The sequence below is a fragment of the Neocloeon triangulifer genome, unplaced genomic scaffold (genome assembly GCF_031216515.1).
Source record: "Neocloeon triangulifer isolate White Clay Creek 2 clone unplaced genomic scaffold, ASM3121651v1 ptg000014l, whole genome shotgun sequence".
NCBI lineage: Eukaryota > Metazoa > Arthropoda > Insecta > Ephemeroptera > Baetidae > Neocloeon > Neocloeon triangulifer.
In genome coordinates, this window is record NW_026775556.1 from 23900228 (window position 1) to 23919150 (window position 18923).

General features: G+C 38.1%; 4 protein-coding genes across 5 annotated transcripts; 2 read left to right on the plus strand and 2 right to left on the minus strand.

The window, feature by feature from the left end:
* Positions 1-508: 508 nt before the first annotated feature.
* On the minus strand, positions 509-2674 carry LOC132201154 (uncharacterized). The gene is made up of 4 exons (XM_059627096.1): positions 2548-2674; positions 1873-2454; positions 1734-1806; positions 509-1501 (listed from the first exon to the last, which is right to left on the minus strand). Exons 2-4 carry the CDS (start codon positions 2443-2445, stop codon positions 570-572), a joined length of 1578 nt encoding a protein of 525 aa, XP_059483079.1. The 5' UTR covers positions 2446-2454; positions 2548-2674; the 3' UTR covers positions 509-569.
* Positions 2675-2709: 35 nt separating this feature from the next.
* Positions 2710-4317, plus strand: LOC132201155 (U5 small nuclear ribonucleoprotein 40 kDa protein). Its single transcript, XM_059627097.1, has 6 exons — positions 2710-2939; positions 2994-3123; positions 3180-3562; positions 3643-3846; positions 3898-4063; positions 4125-4317. The coding sequence occupies exons 1-6, from the start codon at positions 2826-2828 to the stop codon at positions 4172-4174; spliced, it is 1047 nt and encodes a 348-aa protein (XP_059483080.1). The 5' UTR covers positions 2710-2825; the 3' UTR covers positions 4175-4317.
* Positions 4318-4652: 335 nt separating this feature from the next.
* LOC132201110 (vascular endothelial growth factor receptor 1-like) lies at positions 4653-15338 on the plus strand. 2 transcript variants are annotated; one of them, XM_059627025.1, is made up of 21 exons: positions 4653-4818; positions 7694-7827; positions 7888-8068; positions 8118-8251; positions 8330-8492; positions 9254-9420; positions 9492-9672; positions 9739-10041; positions 10101-10258; positions 10319-10466; positions 10591-10728; positions 10785-11234; positions 11288-11388; positions 11445-11595; positions 11657-11884; positions 11942-12128; positions 12465-12843; positions 12900-13029; positions 13088-13169; positions 13507-13612; positions 13754-15338. In XM_059627025.1, the coding sequence occupies exons 1-21, from the start codon at positions 4764-4766 to the stop codon at positions 14231-14233; spliced, it is 4056 nt and encodes a 1351-aa protein (XP_059483008.1). In that variant the 5' UTR covers positions 4653-4763; the 3' UTR covers positions 14234-15338. The 2 variants fall into 2 exon arrangements, with proteins under 2 accessions (XP_059483008.1, XP_059483009.1); XM_059627026.1 differs by lacking the exon at positions 8330-8492 and adding an exon at positions 8697-8832 and having other exon boundaries at positions 4654-4818.
* LOC132201111 (4-aminobutyrate aminotransferase, mitochondrial) lies at positions 14876-18830 on the minus strand. Its single transcript, XM_059627028.1, has 7 exons — positions 18654-18830; positions 18414-18535; positions 17847-18017; positions 17337-17722; positions 16692-17048; positions 15689-15957; positions 14876-15513 (listed from the first exon to the last, which is right to left on the minus strand). The coding sequence occupies exons 1-7, from the start codon at positions 18709-18711 to the stop codon at positions 15392-15394; spliced, it is 1485 nt and encodes a 494-aa protein (XP_059483011.1). The 5' UTR covers positions 18712-18830; the 3' UTR covers positions 14876-15391.
* Positions 18831-18923: the final 93 nt, after the last annotated feature.

Here is an 18923-nt window from a genome sequence, read left to right on the forward strand (position 1 = left end):
GTAACGGGCAACGGCCATTTTTAATGCAAAAGTAAAAATTCAAGTAGAAAGAAAATTCAAAATTAATTGCTGGCAAAGTTTGAATTAAGAAGATAATTAACGTAATTTAATTTACATAATATGCTTAGCAAAACTCACCGTATTGAGAAAGAAAACGTCTTTTCATGAAAAATGCTTGGGGAAGTTATTTGAATTTTCCAAGTCAAAAAAAGTAAGGAATTTTGTTGCTGTTTATGTTTAATTTCTTGCAACAATGCAACAAATTTTGAAAGATGGGGCAAGCTGAAAATGATTATCAATTTTGCCTAAATTCTATTAATAAAAAAAGGTATCATTGAAATAAAATTTGATTAATAAAGTGCGACAATGAAAACTTGTATTTCACAAAATGATAGAAGCAAATAGAAGCAAAAGTCATAAAGAGTTGTCCAGATAGATGAACCATACAGTCATGGTTGAGCCAATTGTTGCCATAGCGGCAGGTTAATTCATTTTATTATTATTATTAATTTTTGATATCAAATTATTAGATAGCAAAATTCGTCTTCAGTTTATTTTACTGCACAAATTTAGAGATCCTCTTCTTCTTTGTCAAGTGTGTTTTCAGGGACAAGTTGAGGCTCATCACCTGCATGTGATGGCACTTCGTTGAGTTGCACTGTTTCATCAGTTGAATCATATTCTCCTTGCAACTCTTCTAAAGGAAAAGCGGCATTTGCATCGTCAGGTGCTGGTTCATTCATTTGACCAAAAACTTCTTCAAAGCTGCTCTCAACCAACCCTGGATCTTGGCTGCATTCTCCAGCCTCTTCGGTGTTTAGCGGATTGCCCATATCAACTGCATGTTCTTCATTTTCCTCAAAAGAATTTTGCAGTTCCGCATCATCCCTTTCTTCAGTTTCCTCATTAATTGGCAAATGCACATCATCTTCTACTTCTCTTGATTCAGGATCCAAATTTCTATCCTCAATTACAAATTCACGATTTTCCTCTTGAGCGACCGAAGGAACTTCTTTGTCAAGATCAGCCAAAGGATCCTCAAAATGTTCATCTTCCACGTTTGCATTCTGCAAATTATTTGTGGCTCTCAAAGCCAAAGTGGCCAGAGTTTGAGGTTCATTGCAGATTTCCTTGTTGCCTTCGACGCTGACCACAATTGGCTGCACATACGAATTTTCCAGATTTTCGGCTGAAGAGTTTGCAGAGGATGTAGGAACTGGTGAATCCTTTGTAACATCGTTAGATTCGTCACCGGAAATTAGAACGGCGCTCAAGGGACTTTGATTCTGCGTTTCCATGAGAAGGTCGTTTCGAGTCTTGGTTTTCTTAATTCTGGGTCGAGGAGAGGCTCGGTGGGCAGGAGACATGACCATGGTGGGAATTTCCTGACAGTCAGAGGAGTTCTCGTGAATTTCCACCAGACACGGTGTTTCAATTCTGGTTGGTTGGTCTTCCGACAAGGTGATCACCTCTTCCACATCCATTGCTTCATCGTTGTTCTCTAAAAAATTATTAGTTTGTTAAATTTCATTGAGACAAAATATGATAAATTAATTTGCAAACAATAATATTGCACTATATTCGTAGAAAACCAAATTTTGACTCCATGTTGTTCAATAAGTTGATAATTGAGAATACCAAAAATAAATTTAAATAAAAATATATGTTCAAGTCTGAAATTCACATAATATGATTAATTTTTCTACAGCTATGTAAATATCTCTGGACTTTACCTTCTAAAATTGTCACCGTCTCATGAGTTTCATCTTCCTTAGAACTTTCTATCAAAGAATCCAAGCCAGAAATCTGGAAAATTCAACCAATAGTAGAATTATAAAATAAATAATAATAACCTAGAATTAGATTAAGTACCGATTGTGCTCCTTCGTAAATGACAACTCTTGGCTTCTCAATCCTAGCCTTTCTGATGGGCGAGATGCCGTGGAACTGAACAGTGGAGCATCTCTTTCTCGATTTTTCGCTGGGTTTGATTCTGACAATTCCTACTTCAGTCTCTTCGATGTCAATGGGATAGTCGATGCCTAGCATGCATGCCACTTCGAGGACCGTTTTGACCTCCTTCTTGGTGATTCGAATGAAGCCAGTGTAGATGAAGTTGATCAGAATGTTAACAGCACTGAAAGAGACGTCTGGAATTATGACGGTGGACACTTCGCTGGTGTCTGAGGCAAAAAGTGTGGCCAGAAAAGGGCTGACTGAGGCCAAACGCGACCGGTGAGCTGCGATCTTCCGGCCTCCGGCCACCAGATTTACGTCGGAGAATTTCTTTGAGTAGAAGAAATCTGAGAAGTTTGGAACTTCAGAGCAGTAGAACCGGACGGTCTTGGGCCTGACGTCCTTTGCTTGCTGCTCCTGCGACAGGTTGATGTTTGGGGAGACGTGCAGCTCGTGAACGTTGTTCACCACCACATCCGCAGCAGCCATTCTATAAACCTAGAAAAAAATCAAAACTTCGATTAAACATTTTCTTCGATGGAAAATTATTAAACTTCAAACAAGAAGGTATAAAATGGAAAAATTTAAGACCTGTTCAGCCTCCAAATATATGGGAAATTCGAGAAAAGGTCGAGCTCTTCAAAATCGTTTTAGTCTCGCGTGTTTACATTCACATGCAAAGCATGCAAAACAATAACAACTCTGTTAGGCTGGTAATCTGTGTACATTTTCCAAACATTTTCAATTTGTTAAGTTGCCGACATTATCGCTGTTTGCTGTTTGTGTTGCGCTGGGTGGAAAACCTTTCAGAAAAATTTGTAATTTTTGACTCTCTCAAATCCTTTTCGGGCCTTTTATAAATCTAAACAATGGACCCAAAGAGGAAGGCCGAGGAATCGGCCTTGGTGGTCGCTGCTCCTGCCAAGAAGCCGCGCACAGAACTCGTGGCCACCCAATCGAAGGACAAAGCATTGAAACTTGCGGTAAAAAATAAGATGTGAATAATTGAAAAAACTAAATTTTTTCTTGAAAATTAGGGCCCTGCTAGAACTTCAAGCCTTTTTGCACCCATCATGCAACTTGAGGGTCACGGAGGAGACATTTTTACAGCAGAATTCCACCCTGAAGGGCAATACTTGGCCTCCTCTGGCTTTGACAGACAAATCTGTAAGAGAATTGAAAACAAATATTGCTTAATTTTATTAATTTTTATCAATAAATAGTTTTCTGGAATGTCTACGGCGAGTGTGAGAACATTGCAGTGATGTCCGGACACACCGGGGCAGTGCTGGAAATGCATTTCACAACCGACGGCTCCAACCTGCTCACAGCCAGCACTGACAAGACTGTCGCCTTGTGGGACATTGCGGCCGGCGTGAGGATCAAACGCTTCAAGGGCCACTCGAGCTTTGTCAACAGCTGCCAGTCAGCCCGTCGAGGTCCTTCGATGTTCTGTTCTGGGTCAGACGATGGTACCGTCAGGGTGTGGGACCCTCGGAGGAAACAAAATACTGTCACTCTGAACAGTGGCTACCAGGTTACTGCTGTTGCTTTCAGCGATAATGCCACCCAAGTGATTTCTGGAGGCATCGATAATGACATAAAGGTAATTTGAATCAACTTCATAAAGTATAAAAAATTATTGTCTTGCTAATTTTTTTTAATTATTTTTTTGTTGTAATCAAGGTTTGGGATTTGCGTCAGAACACCCTTCTTTACAAACTGAAAGGTCACACAGACACTATCACTGGCATGAGCCTCTCGCCTGATGGTTCTTATGTCATGTCGAATGCAATGGACAACTTTTTGAGAATATGGGACATCAGGCCGTACGCCCCTCAAGAACGATGTGTGAAAATATTCCAAGGCCATCAGCACAACTTTGAAAAGGTTTGTTAGAAATTTTGAAATTCTGGGATTTAATAATAATTTGAATATTAGAACATGCTCCGCTGCGCCTGGTCTCCCGACGGCTCCAAAGTTGCTGCTGGCTCGTCGGACAGATTTGTCTACATCTGGGACACGACCTCGCGAAGAATTATCTACAAGTTGCCTGGGCACAACGGCAGCGTCAATGATGTCGATTTCCATCCCAAAGAGCCAATAAGTATGAGCTTAATTGATTTTTTGTTAACAATTAGTTGCTTATTTGAATTTGTTCATTTCAGTCCTATCAGCTTCAAGCGACAAGACTATATACTTGGGCGAGATTGAATGAATTTAAAATAATTGCTGAAGCGACTCTGAAGAAACATTTTAATTAGTTTACAAATTTGAAAAATTATGTTCATTTTTTAATTCTATTTAAAAAATGCTTGGAACATGCATTATTGTAGAATTAAATAAACAAATTAATAATAATTTCATTAGTTGCACTACTTAATTGTTGTACTAATCATTTTCTTTTATTAAATATTGGTAAAAAAGGCTATTTCAATTTTAACAGTAAAAAATTACCAAAATTAGGATTTAACATTATTCGTAAACTACAAAATAATTTTAAAGACTTTTAAATTGATAATAATTTTACGCTAAAAATATAAAAAAATCATTTATATGAGAGTGTGACCGAAACAATTAATTAACAAAGAGGTGCCATTCAAGAGGACGAGCTAAAAACTAATAGCGTGGCACGAGCGTACGTCTTGTTCTTTTTTCCACCTCTCCAGTCGCGCGAGCAAACGGGGCACCAGCGCTGACACCAACAGTCTCGGGAGAGAGCTGCTCATCGTCGGCCACTCGACTCTCCTCTCTTGTAAAAGTTCTCCGAGCCTGGCGATGCAAATGATGACTGGATTCGCAGGAAAATGAGTTCATCTCGCAGCCCGATGGATTTGATTATCCTGATTGTACTTTCATCAGGTGAGGAAATTGCAAATTCAAATTTTTAAGAAAAATATTTTATATACACGGGAATGCGGTATGATCAAGGGACGTTTTAATAGTTTCGCAACGAGTGAATCCTAAAAGCTTTTTAAGCTGTTGGGCAACAAAAAGAGGGAACGCGACATCATGCAGTATTGTGCGTGTGCCGCAGGCCTTTTTTAGAAAGAAAAATGTTTGGAGTGTGTTTTTGTCGTAAATTAATGGTGCGGTCAGCAGTATAATTATTTTTCCAATTGAAGCATCGCAGCTGCCGCAGTTTAAATTTAGCCTTTCGAGACGCGAAGAGTGCACGCGACGTACTTTTTTTTACATTTTTTTTTTATTTGATTCCGGAATGAAAAAAAAAATGCTGCGTTGGAAAGGGCACGGAATTTTCTGCTAATGACAAAGATTAGATAAAAGTGGTGTGCATCTTCTCTCCGTGTTTACAGCCCAGTTGTGTGTAGGCATCATAAATATGGGCTGGGTTCGATGGAGAGCTACTTTCGGTGTTCACTCACGTACAACCGGCCGGCAGACGATGGGCTGGGCAGAAATTATACCAAATATAAAAAAAAATGCTGAATTTAACTTTAATAAAATTCCTCGGTGCGTTTATTTCGATCAAGCGCGCTGACAAACAAAAAAATGATAAAATTATTCATGATGCTGACTGAGACTTGCTAATTAATTTTATCAAGTTGATTTATATATTTGGTAAATCTCCCTTTTCAAATAAAAATGCTATATTTAACGTTAATAATTTTCATGGTGATAAAATGGGTTGACGAGAAAATATAATAAAATTTGAGGCCGGCATTCTCCTGAATTTTATATTTTAACTGTGAGAAAACCTTTTGGACGGATCTTCGTTTTGTTGATAAATTTAATCATTCGTCAGCATGACCTTTTTCAAATAGTGTGCGCACTGAAAATGGGCTACTGGAAGCTGCTTCCGGTGTGCGTGGGATCACTCTTGGATATTCCAAGATAATATAATTCCTCTTCCTGCGAGCGTGACTTTCCTACTTAATGTCATGTATGTGTATAAACTTGGAGATGGATCAAATTTATGCGTTGAATGTTTTCCATTAAATTGGAAAAAGCTATCTTATAACAATTAAATGAATGATTTATTTGAATAATTGCAAAAAATTGCATTTATTATTAATTTAAAACTCTGAGCAATTATTAATATCTACTTAAGTTCTAACTTTTAATTGAATGGAAGAAATTAAAGAAATTATTATTTACTATAAAATCGATGTACTTTATAATTTTTTCTATCGAAATCTCGAAGAGAAACAGGATTTACTGCACCAACAGCCGATATGATAATATTTTAAAAACAAAATGATTCAGTATAATATGAGGAATTCAACAAGGATGATTGCACTAGCCTATCAAGTGAGTCACATTAATCAGGTTCCACAGGTGTGACGCGGCTCGGCCGCGAATGACGTCAGGAAATATGTTATTTACTCGCGAGCAGCTCTTGGCGGCGTGCGATAGTTTTAATATTATTTTTCTCCTGCTTTCTGGGGAGCTGCATTATAATAATGCGTGCGTATTATTATCCGTTCACGACGCGAGAATTGTGCATTCAGTCACGGATTGGGAAGGCGAGCGAGGTCACGTGGGCCGTGCTTTTAGAATAAAAAGAAGTCAAATGTACCGTACGCTTTGTGGGAGAGTCTGTGCCTCGACTGTGTGCACCGCGGACGCCGGCAGGTCACTATAGCGGCAAAGAGCATAGTGTATATTTTAAAGTGACAACAAACACGAATTCCACTGAGCTCTTGTTAGAGACGAATAACGAATAACTATTAGAGGCGTTTCGAAATAAGTTCAACATTTTGTAAAGCAACGAAAATATAAAAAATTATTTTATTTACATATAGGCATAGCAATTTGATTCAGAAATAGCCCATATTTCTGCTAATTGCAATAAACTAATTTGAATATTTCGAATGGGGCTAATTAAACTCTCACATTAAACTGAAATATTATTATATTCTTTTTTGCAACAAATTTTCACATGATCTTACTCAAACTCTGTATGAGTAAGATCATGTGAAAATGCTTGTAAAAAAAGTAATTTTTTGGAAATTATTTAAAAAAAAGTCTGATGAATTTTGTTTCATCAATAAAATTGGAAATTGCATCAATTATTAGTGCCGATATATTCTTTTCTTAAAATATTTTCTTTAAATTCTTCTTAGAAACACTTGAAATAAAAGTTATCAATTATACAATCTTATCAATCACTTAAGCGTCTAATTAATTTATTAATAAATAAAAATAGCAACGTTAATGTAAGTATAGTACGGTCCTGGTGTTGTTTATTGCGGGCTTAATTCTCTTCCAGGAAATCCTTATCTCGGACATGATATATAAAGAGATCAAACGCCAATTTTTATCATATTGGGCGACGGATGCAACGATTCTAGGAATCGCATTTCCTAAACTGCCCGCTGTCAATTCCTTTGAGCAAACACTCAATTATGGGCAGGGGTAGATAATATGACTATCGCCAAAGAACAGCAGCACTTTTCCTGACAGATAGTAATGACATGGGGTAAAGAGGCGAAGATTAAGGGCCCACGCAGCGATAATTACACTGAACAGAAAAATTCTCTCTGTGCTGGAAACGCCCTGGACAAAAGCACGCGAGGTCTCCCCAGGGAGCACACTTGGATTCATTAAATAGATGATACAACACAAGATAATTGAGAGAAATTAGACAGAAAATTGCAGCGCTCATAAAAAAGTTGATTCAACATAGTGCGGTGTTTTTCTGTTAGAAAAGAAAATAATAATTGGAAAAAATATCATTTAGGACAAGAATAATAATTTACCATTTTTTTTTCAGTCTCTCTGACTTCCGCTCTCTCACCGAAACTGCAACCCGAGGACACCGAGCTGGTGCACACAATTGGGCAGCAATTTACTTTGAAATGTCACTCGGACAAAAGAATCGTGTGGAAATATCCCACAGCAGTTGAGGTGAAAATATTCAAAGTCGTTTCGCCAAAAAGAAATTTGTTACAATTTATTTGATTGCAGGAGGAAAACGCCGTGGTGGACGACGAGACGGACGAAAACTCGCGAGACTACCCTTTCGTGTCCACCCTGACCGTGACGACGAAAAGCTACCTGGACACCGGCTACTTTTACTGCACAGATGAGGAAAACCAAAATCTAGCAGATGAAAAGCGCATTGCTAAAATTTACGTCTACGTCGATGGTATGCGATGAAAATGTAAAAATTTGTTTGTTTTAAATTTTTTTCAAAGACGGTGAGCGTCTGATTGCCCACGACCCTAGCAACATGGTGATTGTTGGCAGAGAGAGACAAGAAACCATAATTCCGTGCAAACCTACGGCGCCCAACGTCCAGATCAAGCTAGACCCAAATTTTGGCGAAAATGTAAGCACAACATGATTTTATAATAAAAATTAATTTTTACCTTTTAAATTTTAATTATAATAATATTTCGCCAAAAAGAGTGAAAACGTTTCAGATGCAGAGCAGTTTTTTCAAAATTTTGATCAGCACACGGGTTTCCTTTTGGTGAACAACTTTTCGTACCCACATTTAGCTAAATTTGTTTGCTCTGCGGCCAAAGGAAATTCAACCGAAGTCCAGATCCTCATCCTGCAGCTGAGTCGTACGTCGATTTTAATCTGATCATTTTCCTCAAAACTCTGTCCAGCTTGAGCAAGCAGCAGTTCGCAGCCAAATAATCAAGCTATTGGATAATTTTTTCAATATTCTCCGATAGCTCAAAGTTATTACATCCTCCTATTTACATTTTGCACTACTTTTGAAAAGCAAATGAGTATATAAGAGGTGGTTGCGACTTTTTCCACAGGAAGGACATTTCAAATATGACCCTCGTGTGGGATTCTTAATTGCCGAAACGCACATAGTCCACTCGAAAAGTTACGAGTGTGTCGCGAAGAGAGACTCCGTCGAGGATTTTATCGATTTTGACTTGAACGTCATTCGTAAGTTGTTCCCAAATTTGATTTTTCGTACGTGGCTGTTGGTATATAGTGCATAGCGGTGTCCCGTTTGTACAGTTTAATACACCTCGCTATACGTTGACTAAAATTTTTAACATGGTGTCTCTGAATCATTTGTTATTTTTGACGTGCTAATATAGAAAAAAATGTGCATATATTGCTTACTGATCTCGCATGTTTCAAACTTACTAACACGTTGTATTATATTAATGGCATTTATGTGAGAGCTCTGTGAAAATGTGAATATTTATTTTTTATTGATATTTAAATTCACTGCATGTTTCTTGTTTCAATGTTACTGAGGTTTGTGAGCATTAATTTTGTTAAAAAGGAGTGAATGTTTGGTTTAATATAGTCCTTTTTTTAAAAAATAATTCATTATTTTATTTTGTGAAAAATTTAGCGGCGACCGATGTGCCATCGCCTCCTCATATCGCATTATCTACAGACAATGAGCAAAACCACATAGCTGAAGAGTCGTCCTACTTCACCCTTAACTGTTCAGCAACAATTGAACAGGGCGTCGTTTTCATAATAAAGTGGATCACACCTAATGAGCTTGCCAAAAATGTATGTGTAATTTTTTTTTTTTTAAATTTACTTTTAATATTTTTTATTTATTTCCATAAATAATTTTTCAGGAAGGACGTCTTGAAATATCTGAAACAGCGAGTATTGTAGACAAGCACGACAAGAAGGTTTTCGCGTACGTCTTGTTAAAAGTTTCTAAAGTCAAAAAGGGCGACAGCGGAGATTACAAGTGCCAAATTCTGGACCACAACAGCCTGACCAGCTCGACCAACTACTACGTTTTCATCCACAGTACGAACTAAAAAATGTTTACTCACTATATAATAATAAATTAAATTTTATTCAATCTCAATGAAGACAAAGATGCGACTTATATCAATATCGACGAGTCAACTTTGGAAAAAGAAACGGTGGCTTTTGTGGAGGACACGCACGTCCAGTGGCTGGTCAAGTACTCGTCGCACCCGCCGGCGCAGGTGACCTGGCTCGATGCGAAGAAGAGGCCCATCAGCGAATCGCCCAAGTACAAAATCAACAACCTCATCAACGAAACTCTCCTGCGAATGATGAACATCAGTTTCGAAGACGCGGGAAATTACTCGTTGATTTTGGACAACGGTCGGACGGACACGAGGCGCACTTTCCGACTTGTAATCGAAGGTTAATATTAGATCAAAATTAAAGTGATTTTGGTGTAGAAATAAATATTTATCTCGCAGGCCAGCCTATTGTAAAAGTCGTATCAAACGAGACGCAATTCCGTCCGGACAAAAAGTATGTTGTGCAATGTGTGGTGCTCGCTTATCCCGAACCAGATGTAGAGTGGATTTATCAGCCGTGCGAGACAAAAAATAAATGCGAAAAAGGACGGCCTGTGGTAATTAAACTTTAAAATTGGCACTTGAATCGAGACTTTTTTAATTCTAAATTTTTATAGAAAGGAAAACTGAGGCGTAATGTTGAAAATAAAAAATATATGACCGTCTCCGAGTTGGAAATAGTGGCCGATCAAATTGCAGAGGTCACTTGTGTGGCAAGGAACATGCGCGGAACGAGCAGGAAAATTTTTCCAATTTTAGTCTCAGGTAAAAATAAACACATTTAAATCTTGAATAATTTTATTCTTTCATGAGGCTTTATGCAATTTGCCAAACATATGTGACAAGCGGGTTGCATCATTTTATTTTTAATTTCTTTTATTTATTTTAGAGGCTGACCAAGGTTTTCAACTGATAACGCCTGAAGAAACTGTGAAAGGACATCCACTGAATATCACCTGCGTCGTTTCCAAATACATATATAAGAAAAATCTGACCTGGGAAAAAGATCAAAAATTATTGCCGCCAAGTAAAATTTTATAAATTCTAATTTTTACAATTTATTTTTTATTTAAAACATTTTAGACCTCTACGAGATTCAAACTCGGACGACAAAATTTTCACACGTCAGCACACTGTACGTGCCATTCATGAATAAGTCGCACTCCGGGCAGTACAGCTGCGTGTCTGAAAAGCTGGACGGGCAGATTTTTGAGGACCAGTCGAAGCTGATCAGAGTGCTGGACGTGGTCAAGCCGAAATTCATCAACACCAACCTGAACGACGCTGAGAAGACCTTCAGCAGGGACACAAACCACCAGCTCGAGTGTCGAGTGGACGGCACCCCGCGACCTGTCATCACCTGGTTCAAGGACAACATCGTCTTCACCCCGAACGACACGCGGATCGGCCTGTTGAATCGAAACCAGACCCTGTACCTCCACTATTTGGGAATGGACGACGAAGGGCAGTACAGGTGTCAAGCCTCGAACGCAGGGGGCACCATTTCAGCGTTCATCGACCTCAGGGTCAAAGGTGGGATTTCAATTTTTTTGGGACGTTCTGAATTAAAATGACAAAACTTTCAGGAAAGAAACTGGGAACGATTTTTATTTCGTTATCGGTGGTTTTGTGCTGCGTTTCGATTTTCCTCTTCGTCATGCTGATCATGAAGATCCAGAAGGAAAGGGTAGGAAAATGGGAATTTTAAAAAATGAAATAAATTAATATTGAAAATGAATGCAGAAATTGCGAAACGAGTTGACGAGAGCCGGTCTGCACCAGTTCGAGGTTGGCGCCGTCGAGTGCATCAATCCCGACCTGGGCGTCGACGAGCAGGCCGAACTGCTGCCGTACGACAGGAAGTGGGAAATTCCTAAGGAGAAAATCAAATTGGGTGCGTGAGAGTCAAGCATTTTCTTAAATCTGATTTCAATAAAAGCCTTTTCTCTTTCCAGGCAAGCAACTGGGTGCTGGTGCTTTTGGCGTGGTAATGAAAGCCGAGGCCAGGGGCATTTTGGGCGACCGTGACGAGGTGCACCCTGTGGCCGTCAAAATGGTCAAGCGACATGCAGACCCTGCTCATATCAAGGCACTGGCCGACGAGCTGAAGATCATGGTCCATCTCGGACAACACCTGAACGTTGTCAACTTACTTGGCGCCTGCACCAAAAATATTATGAAAAGTATAAAAATTACTTAAATTAAAAAGAGCCAAGATAATTAATTATGAAACTTTTCAGTGGAGCTGTTGGTTGTGGTGGAGTATTGCTGCTTTGGGAATTTGCAGCAGTTCTTGCTGAGACACAGAAAGAACTTCATCGACCAGGTGGTGAATGACAAAATCGACGCTAATATTGGAAAGGATTTGCTCGAGCAGAGTCTGATTGAGGACAAAAAGGCGAGAGAAGCCAATGAGGACAGACCACCGTGAGTAAATTAAATACATTAAAAGAAAATGAAACAAAAAATTAATAAAAAGCAATAATCTTAAATTTTGTTGTTATAATTAGCTTAACAAACGTACCTTTATTCAAATGAAGAGTTCTTAATGTTAAAGATTTTTTTTTAAATTTTATTCACAGTTTATGACCTGGAAAAAATGAAAATTACTAATTTTGAATTATTTATTATTAAATGAAGTAATTAAATTTATTGCGCTACTTTTGAAAAAAAAGGGAGAAGAAAAGAATTCTAGTTATAATTTTTTTGTCTTTTTACTTTTGCTAATAATTTTATATTTATTGTTGATTTTTTTTTTAATAGAAACCGCTACTCGACCAACTCCTTCGAGGAAGTAGCGAGCTGCAGCCAGGTGAACACAAACCCCACAGGTTATCAGTGGAACACGGCAAACACGGTGAGCACTTGTGCCGGCGGCGACAGCGGAAATCAACCCTTGTGGCGCTCCAACTATCGCAGCGACGCCACCCGACCGGACACTCACCCCGTCTGCACCAAAGACCTGGTCTGCTGGGCTTACCAGGTTGCCAAGGGCATGGAGTACCTCGCCTCGAGGAAGGTGCTGCACGGCGACCTGGCGGCCAGAAACGTGCTCCTCGCCGAAGACAACGTGGTCAAAATTTGCGACTTTGGACTTGCGAGGAGCATGTACCGATCGAATAACTACAAAAAGGAGGGAGACGTGAGTTTCAATTTAATTTCTTATTGAAAAGAAAGAAAACGTGTGTTTTTGTTCAGGGACCTCTGCCGGTTAAATGGATGGCCATCGAGTCCATTAGGGACAGGGTCTTTTCCACCCAATCGGACGTCTGGTCCTTCGGAATTGTGCTGTGGGAATTTTTCACTCTGGCACACACACCGTATCCAGGTAAAAAAATGAGGCAAAATTAAAATTAGATAAAAATAAAAAATATCCAAATTAACAGGGATCGACGCTGACGACAGATTCTTTCAAAGACTTGAAGAGGGCTATCGAATGGACAAACCGCGTTATGCCACTTCAAAAATGTAAGTGAAAAAATGGAGCAAAAGAGTATAAAGTTGAATTTGAATCGAAAAACTATAACAAAGAGTCAAGAAGGTATTTTAAATATTTTATGATTAATAAAGCAAAGGGATATACAAGGAAATTTAAATATTAAATTCCGTTTTACAGTTGTAATTTGTAACTTAAATTAATGTAAAAAGAAAATAATTCTTTTTGAATTAAGAATGTCAGGGGAGTGTTCCTTTCTAGGATTAAAATATAACGTTGTGTGGATTTCATTCAACTTTTTTTGATAAAAATTAATAAAATTATTAAAAGATTTACAATAAATATTCCTAATTAAAATTATTATTTAAGATATCGTATTATGATGGACTGCTGGAATTTCCTGCCTGCGAAACGACCAAGTTTTACTGCCCTCGGAGACCTAATGGGCAGCATGCTTGAGGAGGATGAGAGAATGGTATAAAATTTAATTCTTAATTAAAAATATTAAAGTGAACAAAAACGGGCTTTGTCTTCGTTGAAAACTTGTTATTTAAAACTAATATACTAAGAAATTTAATGGGATTTTAAAATTATTTAAAAATTGTAAAAATTTCAGCACTACACCAATCTGAACACGGAGCAATATCCGGCGCCCACCATTGAAGTCGAGGACTATTTGCAAGTGATGCGAGCGCCGACCCACAACGACCAAAGCAACGGTCCTTCGTACGTGAATATTCCGCAGCGCCCGCCGGACGAAGAGGACTCGGGTTATCTGGCGATGAGTTCGTCGCCGTCGAGGGACGCCCTGGGCGTCATCACGGACGACGGCGGCTACCTGAGGATGAACATCTCGTCGCCGTCAGTTGCCTACACAAATCTGGCGGCCAAAGAGGAACTGCAGCCGATGCTGTCCGGCGAGGGCGCGGCGGCCGCCGTGGACAACCCGCAGTACCACGTGCTGAGGGACAGGAAAAGTTCCGAGGCCAGGTCGAGTGGATTCCACTCGGAGCGAGACTCGCTCAGCCAGTCGCCCAAAGAGCAAAGAAGCCATGAGTATCAAAACGTGCGCCCCAGCAACAGTGTTGCCGTGTGAATCTCCTGAGATTAAATATATTCAGAAAACTTTAAGAGCCTAGTCAGAGCAAAATAAAAATGACTATTTTTTTTTAATACAATTCTCATCGATAAGCGCGTGCGGTGCGTGTTTAAAAGTTTCGCCTAAAAGTGAAAACGATCATGCAGTATTACTTTGCACTTACTTTTGTTTTGTTATATTTGTAACGAGAAAAAAAAACAAGACTACATTTTTAACAGACTTTTGATATTGTAACTAAAGTGTTTATAATGGCTGAAAGATGTTGATTGATATAGGAAATTCTAGTTTGGTTTTAAATTTGTAAAAACTATATTTTGACTCATGTGTTCAGATATAAAAGGAATGTGTTGAAAGGGGTAAAAGTCTTTAAGTGTTTGTAAATTTTTAGAGAAAGAGCAAAACGACCAAAATTTAAATTTTGCAAATATTTTGAAAATATTGAGGGCACTCCAAATTAGTTGCCTAATAAGAAAATTATGCAATTTAAAATAATGTGAATAAAAAAGCCAATAAAAAGATAAGTAGGAAATCTGTTTCATTTATGCACTATTTAAATCATGACATTAAGCATTTTTTTTTCTTTAAAATCCTTTTTGGGATGCTTTTTCAAAATATTTCAATAATTTAAGAATTACTCTTAATTTCTGGTTTTGAACTAAGGATCCTATGCCACAAATTTGCATATATATATTTTATTTTTCAAGACATAAACACATTGAATATTTCTTATATTTTTTTCTACACACGAGAAGGGTGAACACAATAATGTGAAATGTTACCATAAATTTATGGAATTTGCTCGACAATCACAGATGGAGATTCCTGATTTTACTTTTCATTTGGAAAAATTTAGGAATGTCAAATTATAATTTTAGGGGAAACACTGAGCATTAAATGTGATATATATTAACGGCACATTTTTTAACGACGATGTCGATGGAAGACGATTTATTTCAATGTGGCGTTTATGAGTTGCATATGGCACAGGTAAATTATCGAAGCCATGCATTTTGACTTCTATAAAAATAAAATAAAAGCATTTTTGGTGGAAGACGCGTCTTGCTTGCTTGCTTTGTGCTCAGCCCAAAATAAAATGATTGGCCATCAAGAAGAGTGTTTGCACCACCACCGCTTGGCACCTTACCTTTAATACCTTTACTTGGTCTCGGAAAGCACCTGGCGGAGGCGGTCAAGGAAGATTTCAGCGTGGTGCTCCTGGAAGACAAGCGCTGGCCGAAGTCTGATTGAATCTTCGCCGCAGCCGCCACTCTGAATACCTATTCAAAAATAAAACAAATAATTGTTTAATTAATTATGAAAATAATATTTTATTCAAGGGCAATTCAATTTATTTATTAAAATAGAGTTATTGATGCAAACAATAATTTTAATTAAAGAAAAAACATTTTTAATGAAAAAATGTACATTTTTTTGCAATTTAATTTGAGTTACCTTTAGTTTTAAGGCGTCCGACCAGGTCATCCCTGAGTTTGGTGCTGCTGCAGGTGACCGCCAAGAAGGTGCCTCGGCCTCTGGCTCTGCTGATCAGAGCAGGATACTCATTTTGCAGCTGCTTCAGACCCAGTAGAAGTCGGTCGCCCGAACGCTTCACTTGCTCCAGCAGATTGTCCCTCTTGATCACCTCGAGCACACCCTCTAGCAACACCAGCTTGCCAGGGTCACCCATCCAGGTGTTGAAAATTCGATAAGCCTGAGGAGGTCTAAAAATAATAGTAAAAAATTAATAATTATTTCCGTAAATGGTTTATTTATCAAAAGGTCAGAGAGGAAGGGGAATTTTACCCTCTTATTGAGGAAAATAAAGCCATCATTTTGTAATGTTTGCAAATAATTAATTACAAAGTTCTTCTTTGCTTTAAGTTCGTGTACCCTCTGCACATATTTCTCATTTATAGCAGCCTTGAACTGTAGCCAGTCAAGTATTACTCGGAGGGAAGATAAGTGAATTATTTATATTTGCGCTCCAAAATCTCAATGGTCTGTCAAAAGATAAGAAGGGCAGACAAAATAATGACTATCACCAAAATGTGAGTAAAGCATTTTAAACGTTTGAAAGGGTTTCAAATAGAATTTCATTAAGTATTAAAATAAATAAAAAAATTTTTATTGAATGATAATTAATTTACTAAAAAGAATATGAAAAAATATGAATTGTTCTAATAATCTAAAAAAAAATTATGTCATTTTTTAAATTAATACTTTATGTTAATTAGACTATTTTGTTTTCCATTTTAATAACATACTTGAAAGGTTTTCAAATTTAAATAGTATTTCATCAATTATTTAAATTGATAATAATTAATTAATTAAAAATAATGTGGGAAAACGTGTAGTTTTTCTGAATATTTAAAAACTTTATAAATTATTTAAAGCTTTAATTAAATTTATACTTATGTTATTAAGAATGTAAAATTTTTTTATTTTAATTACTCACTTAAGTTCAGCTGTATGATAGAATCCACCGATGAGCATTTTCTTGCTGAAAGTGACAACGTCCGGCGGGCCGTCCAAATTGAAGTGCTCGTGGCACCACATCTTTCCAGTTGGTCCTCCGCCGGTCTGCACCTCATCAATCAACAAGGACGCTCCGTTCTTGCGAGCCACTTTCTGCAGGCCCTGGAAGAACTCGGGAGATCCTTCGTTGTCTCCGCCCTCAGCTTGGATGGGCTCAACGACGATGCCTGCAACAGGGCGGCCCTTCTTGGCGTAGTCCTCGAATAATTGCTCCACGGCGGCCAGGCAGCGTTTGTCCTCGGCCGCGTTCTCTGCCTTGTTGTCCTCAAGGGGATACCTAAATAACAAGGAGCAATGAGTTATTTTTCATTAAAATAACACTAATTAAAATTGAATTTTTTTATTAAATTTCATTCAATTGAAGTAGACTAAAATAAATATAACATTTCATTAAAAAAAGGTTGAGATTAAAAAAAGTCGGAGATGAGAATTTATAAGAACTTTTTAAATTCATCTTGTTTTCAGCGTATTTTTTAAAAATGGTTTAGGAATAGTGTAAAGCTTTAAATAATTAAAAAATTTGAAGAAAATTTAATTTTATAAAATTGGGATTAAATAGTCTGACCTGTAAATCGGGAAGGGCGCGATCGGCCAGTCGAAAGCGGGCACGTCCAGTTTGTGAATAGCCTTGGAGTGAGTGGTGGACAAAACGCCCATGGTGCGGCCGTGGAAGGCGCCGTGGAATGAGAGGATGCTGAGGTCAGGGCTGCCCGGCGCCTGGTTGATCATGCACGAGGAAATTTCCTCAGGGGTGAAGTCGCCCTTGCGCTGCTTCTGGCGGTACGCCATGAAAATCGCCTTGTACGCATTCTCGTTTGAACAAGAGCCACAGGCCATGGTCGTGATTTGGTCAAGTCCGGCCGGCGCGATTCCCAGCAGAACATTCTTCAGCTTGGAGTTCCAGTCTGCGCCTGGGAAGACGCCCAATGCTGGTCGGTTCACAATTGTTTTCTGTTAAAAAAGACAAAATAAATTATAAATATTAAACAAAAATAATTATTTAATGAAATTTTTGATATATTATTTAATTTTTTTCTATAATTGAACAAAAAATTAAATATAAACTTTAAATTACAATGTTGTGGGGATTTTCGGTGAGCATTTGCAGAAGGTGAGGGTGGTTGTAGCCCAAAGGCATGGAGGAGATTTGGGTGTAGACGTCCAGCATGACGTTGCCATCCACATCGGCCAAGTAGTTGCCAATTGATCGGTCATAGTCGGCGAACAGCTGAATTGAGCCAGCTTGCTGTAAAATAATTTAAATAATTCAAAATTTAATCTTTAGAATCTATGTCGATGTAAATATACACCAATTTTTGGAAATTAAAATGTAAATGAAAAATTGGAAAAATTCAAATTATAAAGTAAAAAAAAGATTATTTTTTCATAAAAAATTAAATATTAAAACAATATTAAAAATCAACTTCAACTGCAATTTTTTATTCAGATATATAATATGTATTATCGGTATTTTTTTTCCATTTCTTAAAAATTTGAATTTATATTTTTTCGGCAAAATTCAATTTTGATAATTACTAAAAAATTGCTAAATTTTTAATGTATTTTATCAATGAAATTTTTTAAAAACGTATTTTAATTTTTTTAAATTAGTAAAATTAAAAAAAACTGATAATTTTCGAACCTGAATTTGATTGAGCTCTTGCAGCAGCTCTTTGGACCGCGGCCCTGGAATTTGGGTCTTGACAGTGGGTCCCTTTGGTTCACCAGCCACCAGCGACGAGGCAGCTCTCACCGCTGAACGCACTGAAAAATATGCCAAGCATCCCAATGAGAATAAAATCGCCTGGCACGATCAGAGGCTCGGAGATAATTTATACGAAAAATCAATGAAAGTCTCAACCCCGTGGAAAAAAACACTCACCGTGGCCGAACCTGCCGTAAATCGAGGGGATGCACTTCTGGGCGCAAAGACTCGCCATTTCTCCTCCTGCACGAGCACAACCCGAGTCCCTGGTTCGATTCTTGAACTGTCAAAAGTGTCAAATGCAAGTTCGAGCACGACTCGACGACCGACTGCGGGCAAGAGACGGTGCTGCTGCTGACAAATAAAAACAGTGACCTTGTCCTTGGCGCAGCCGTACTCCCGAGGACACGCCCATTTTGAGCAGCATCGCACACGGGCAGCGAGGGC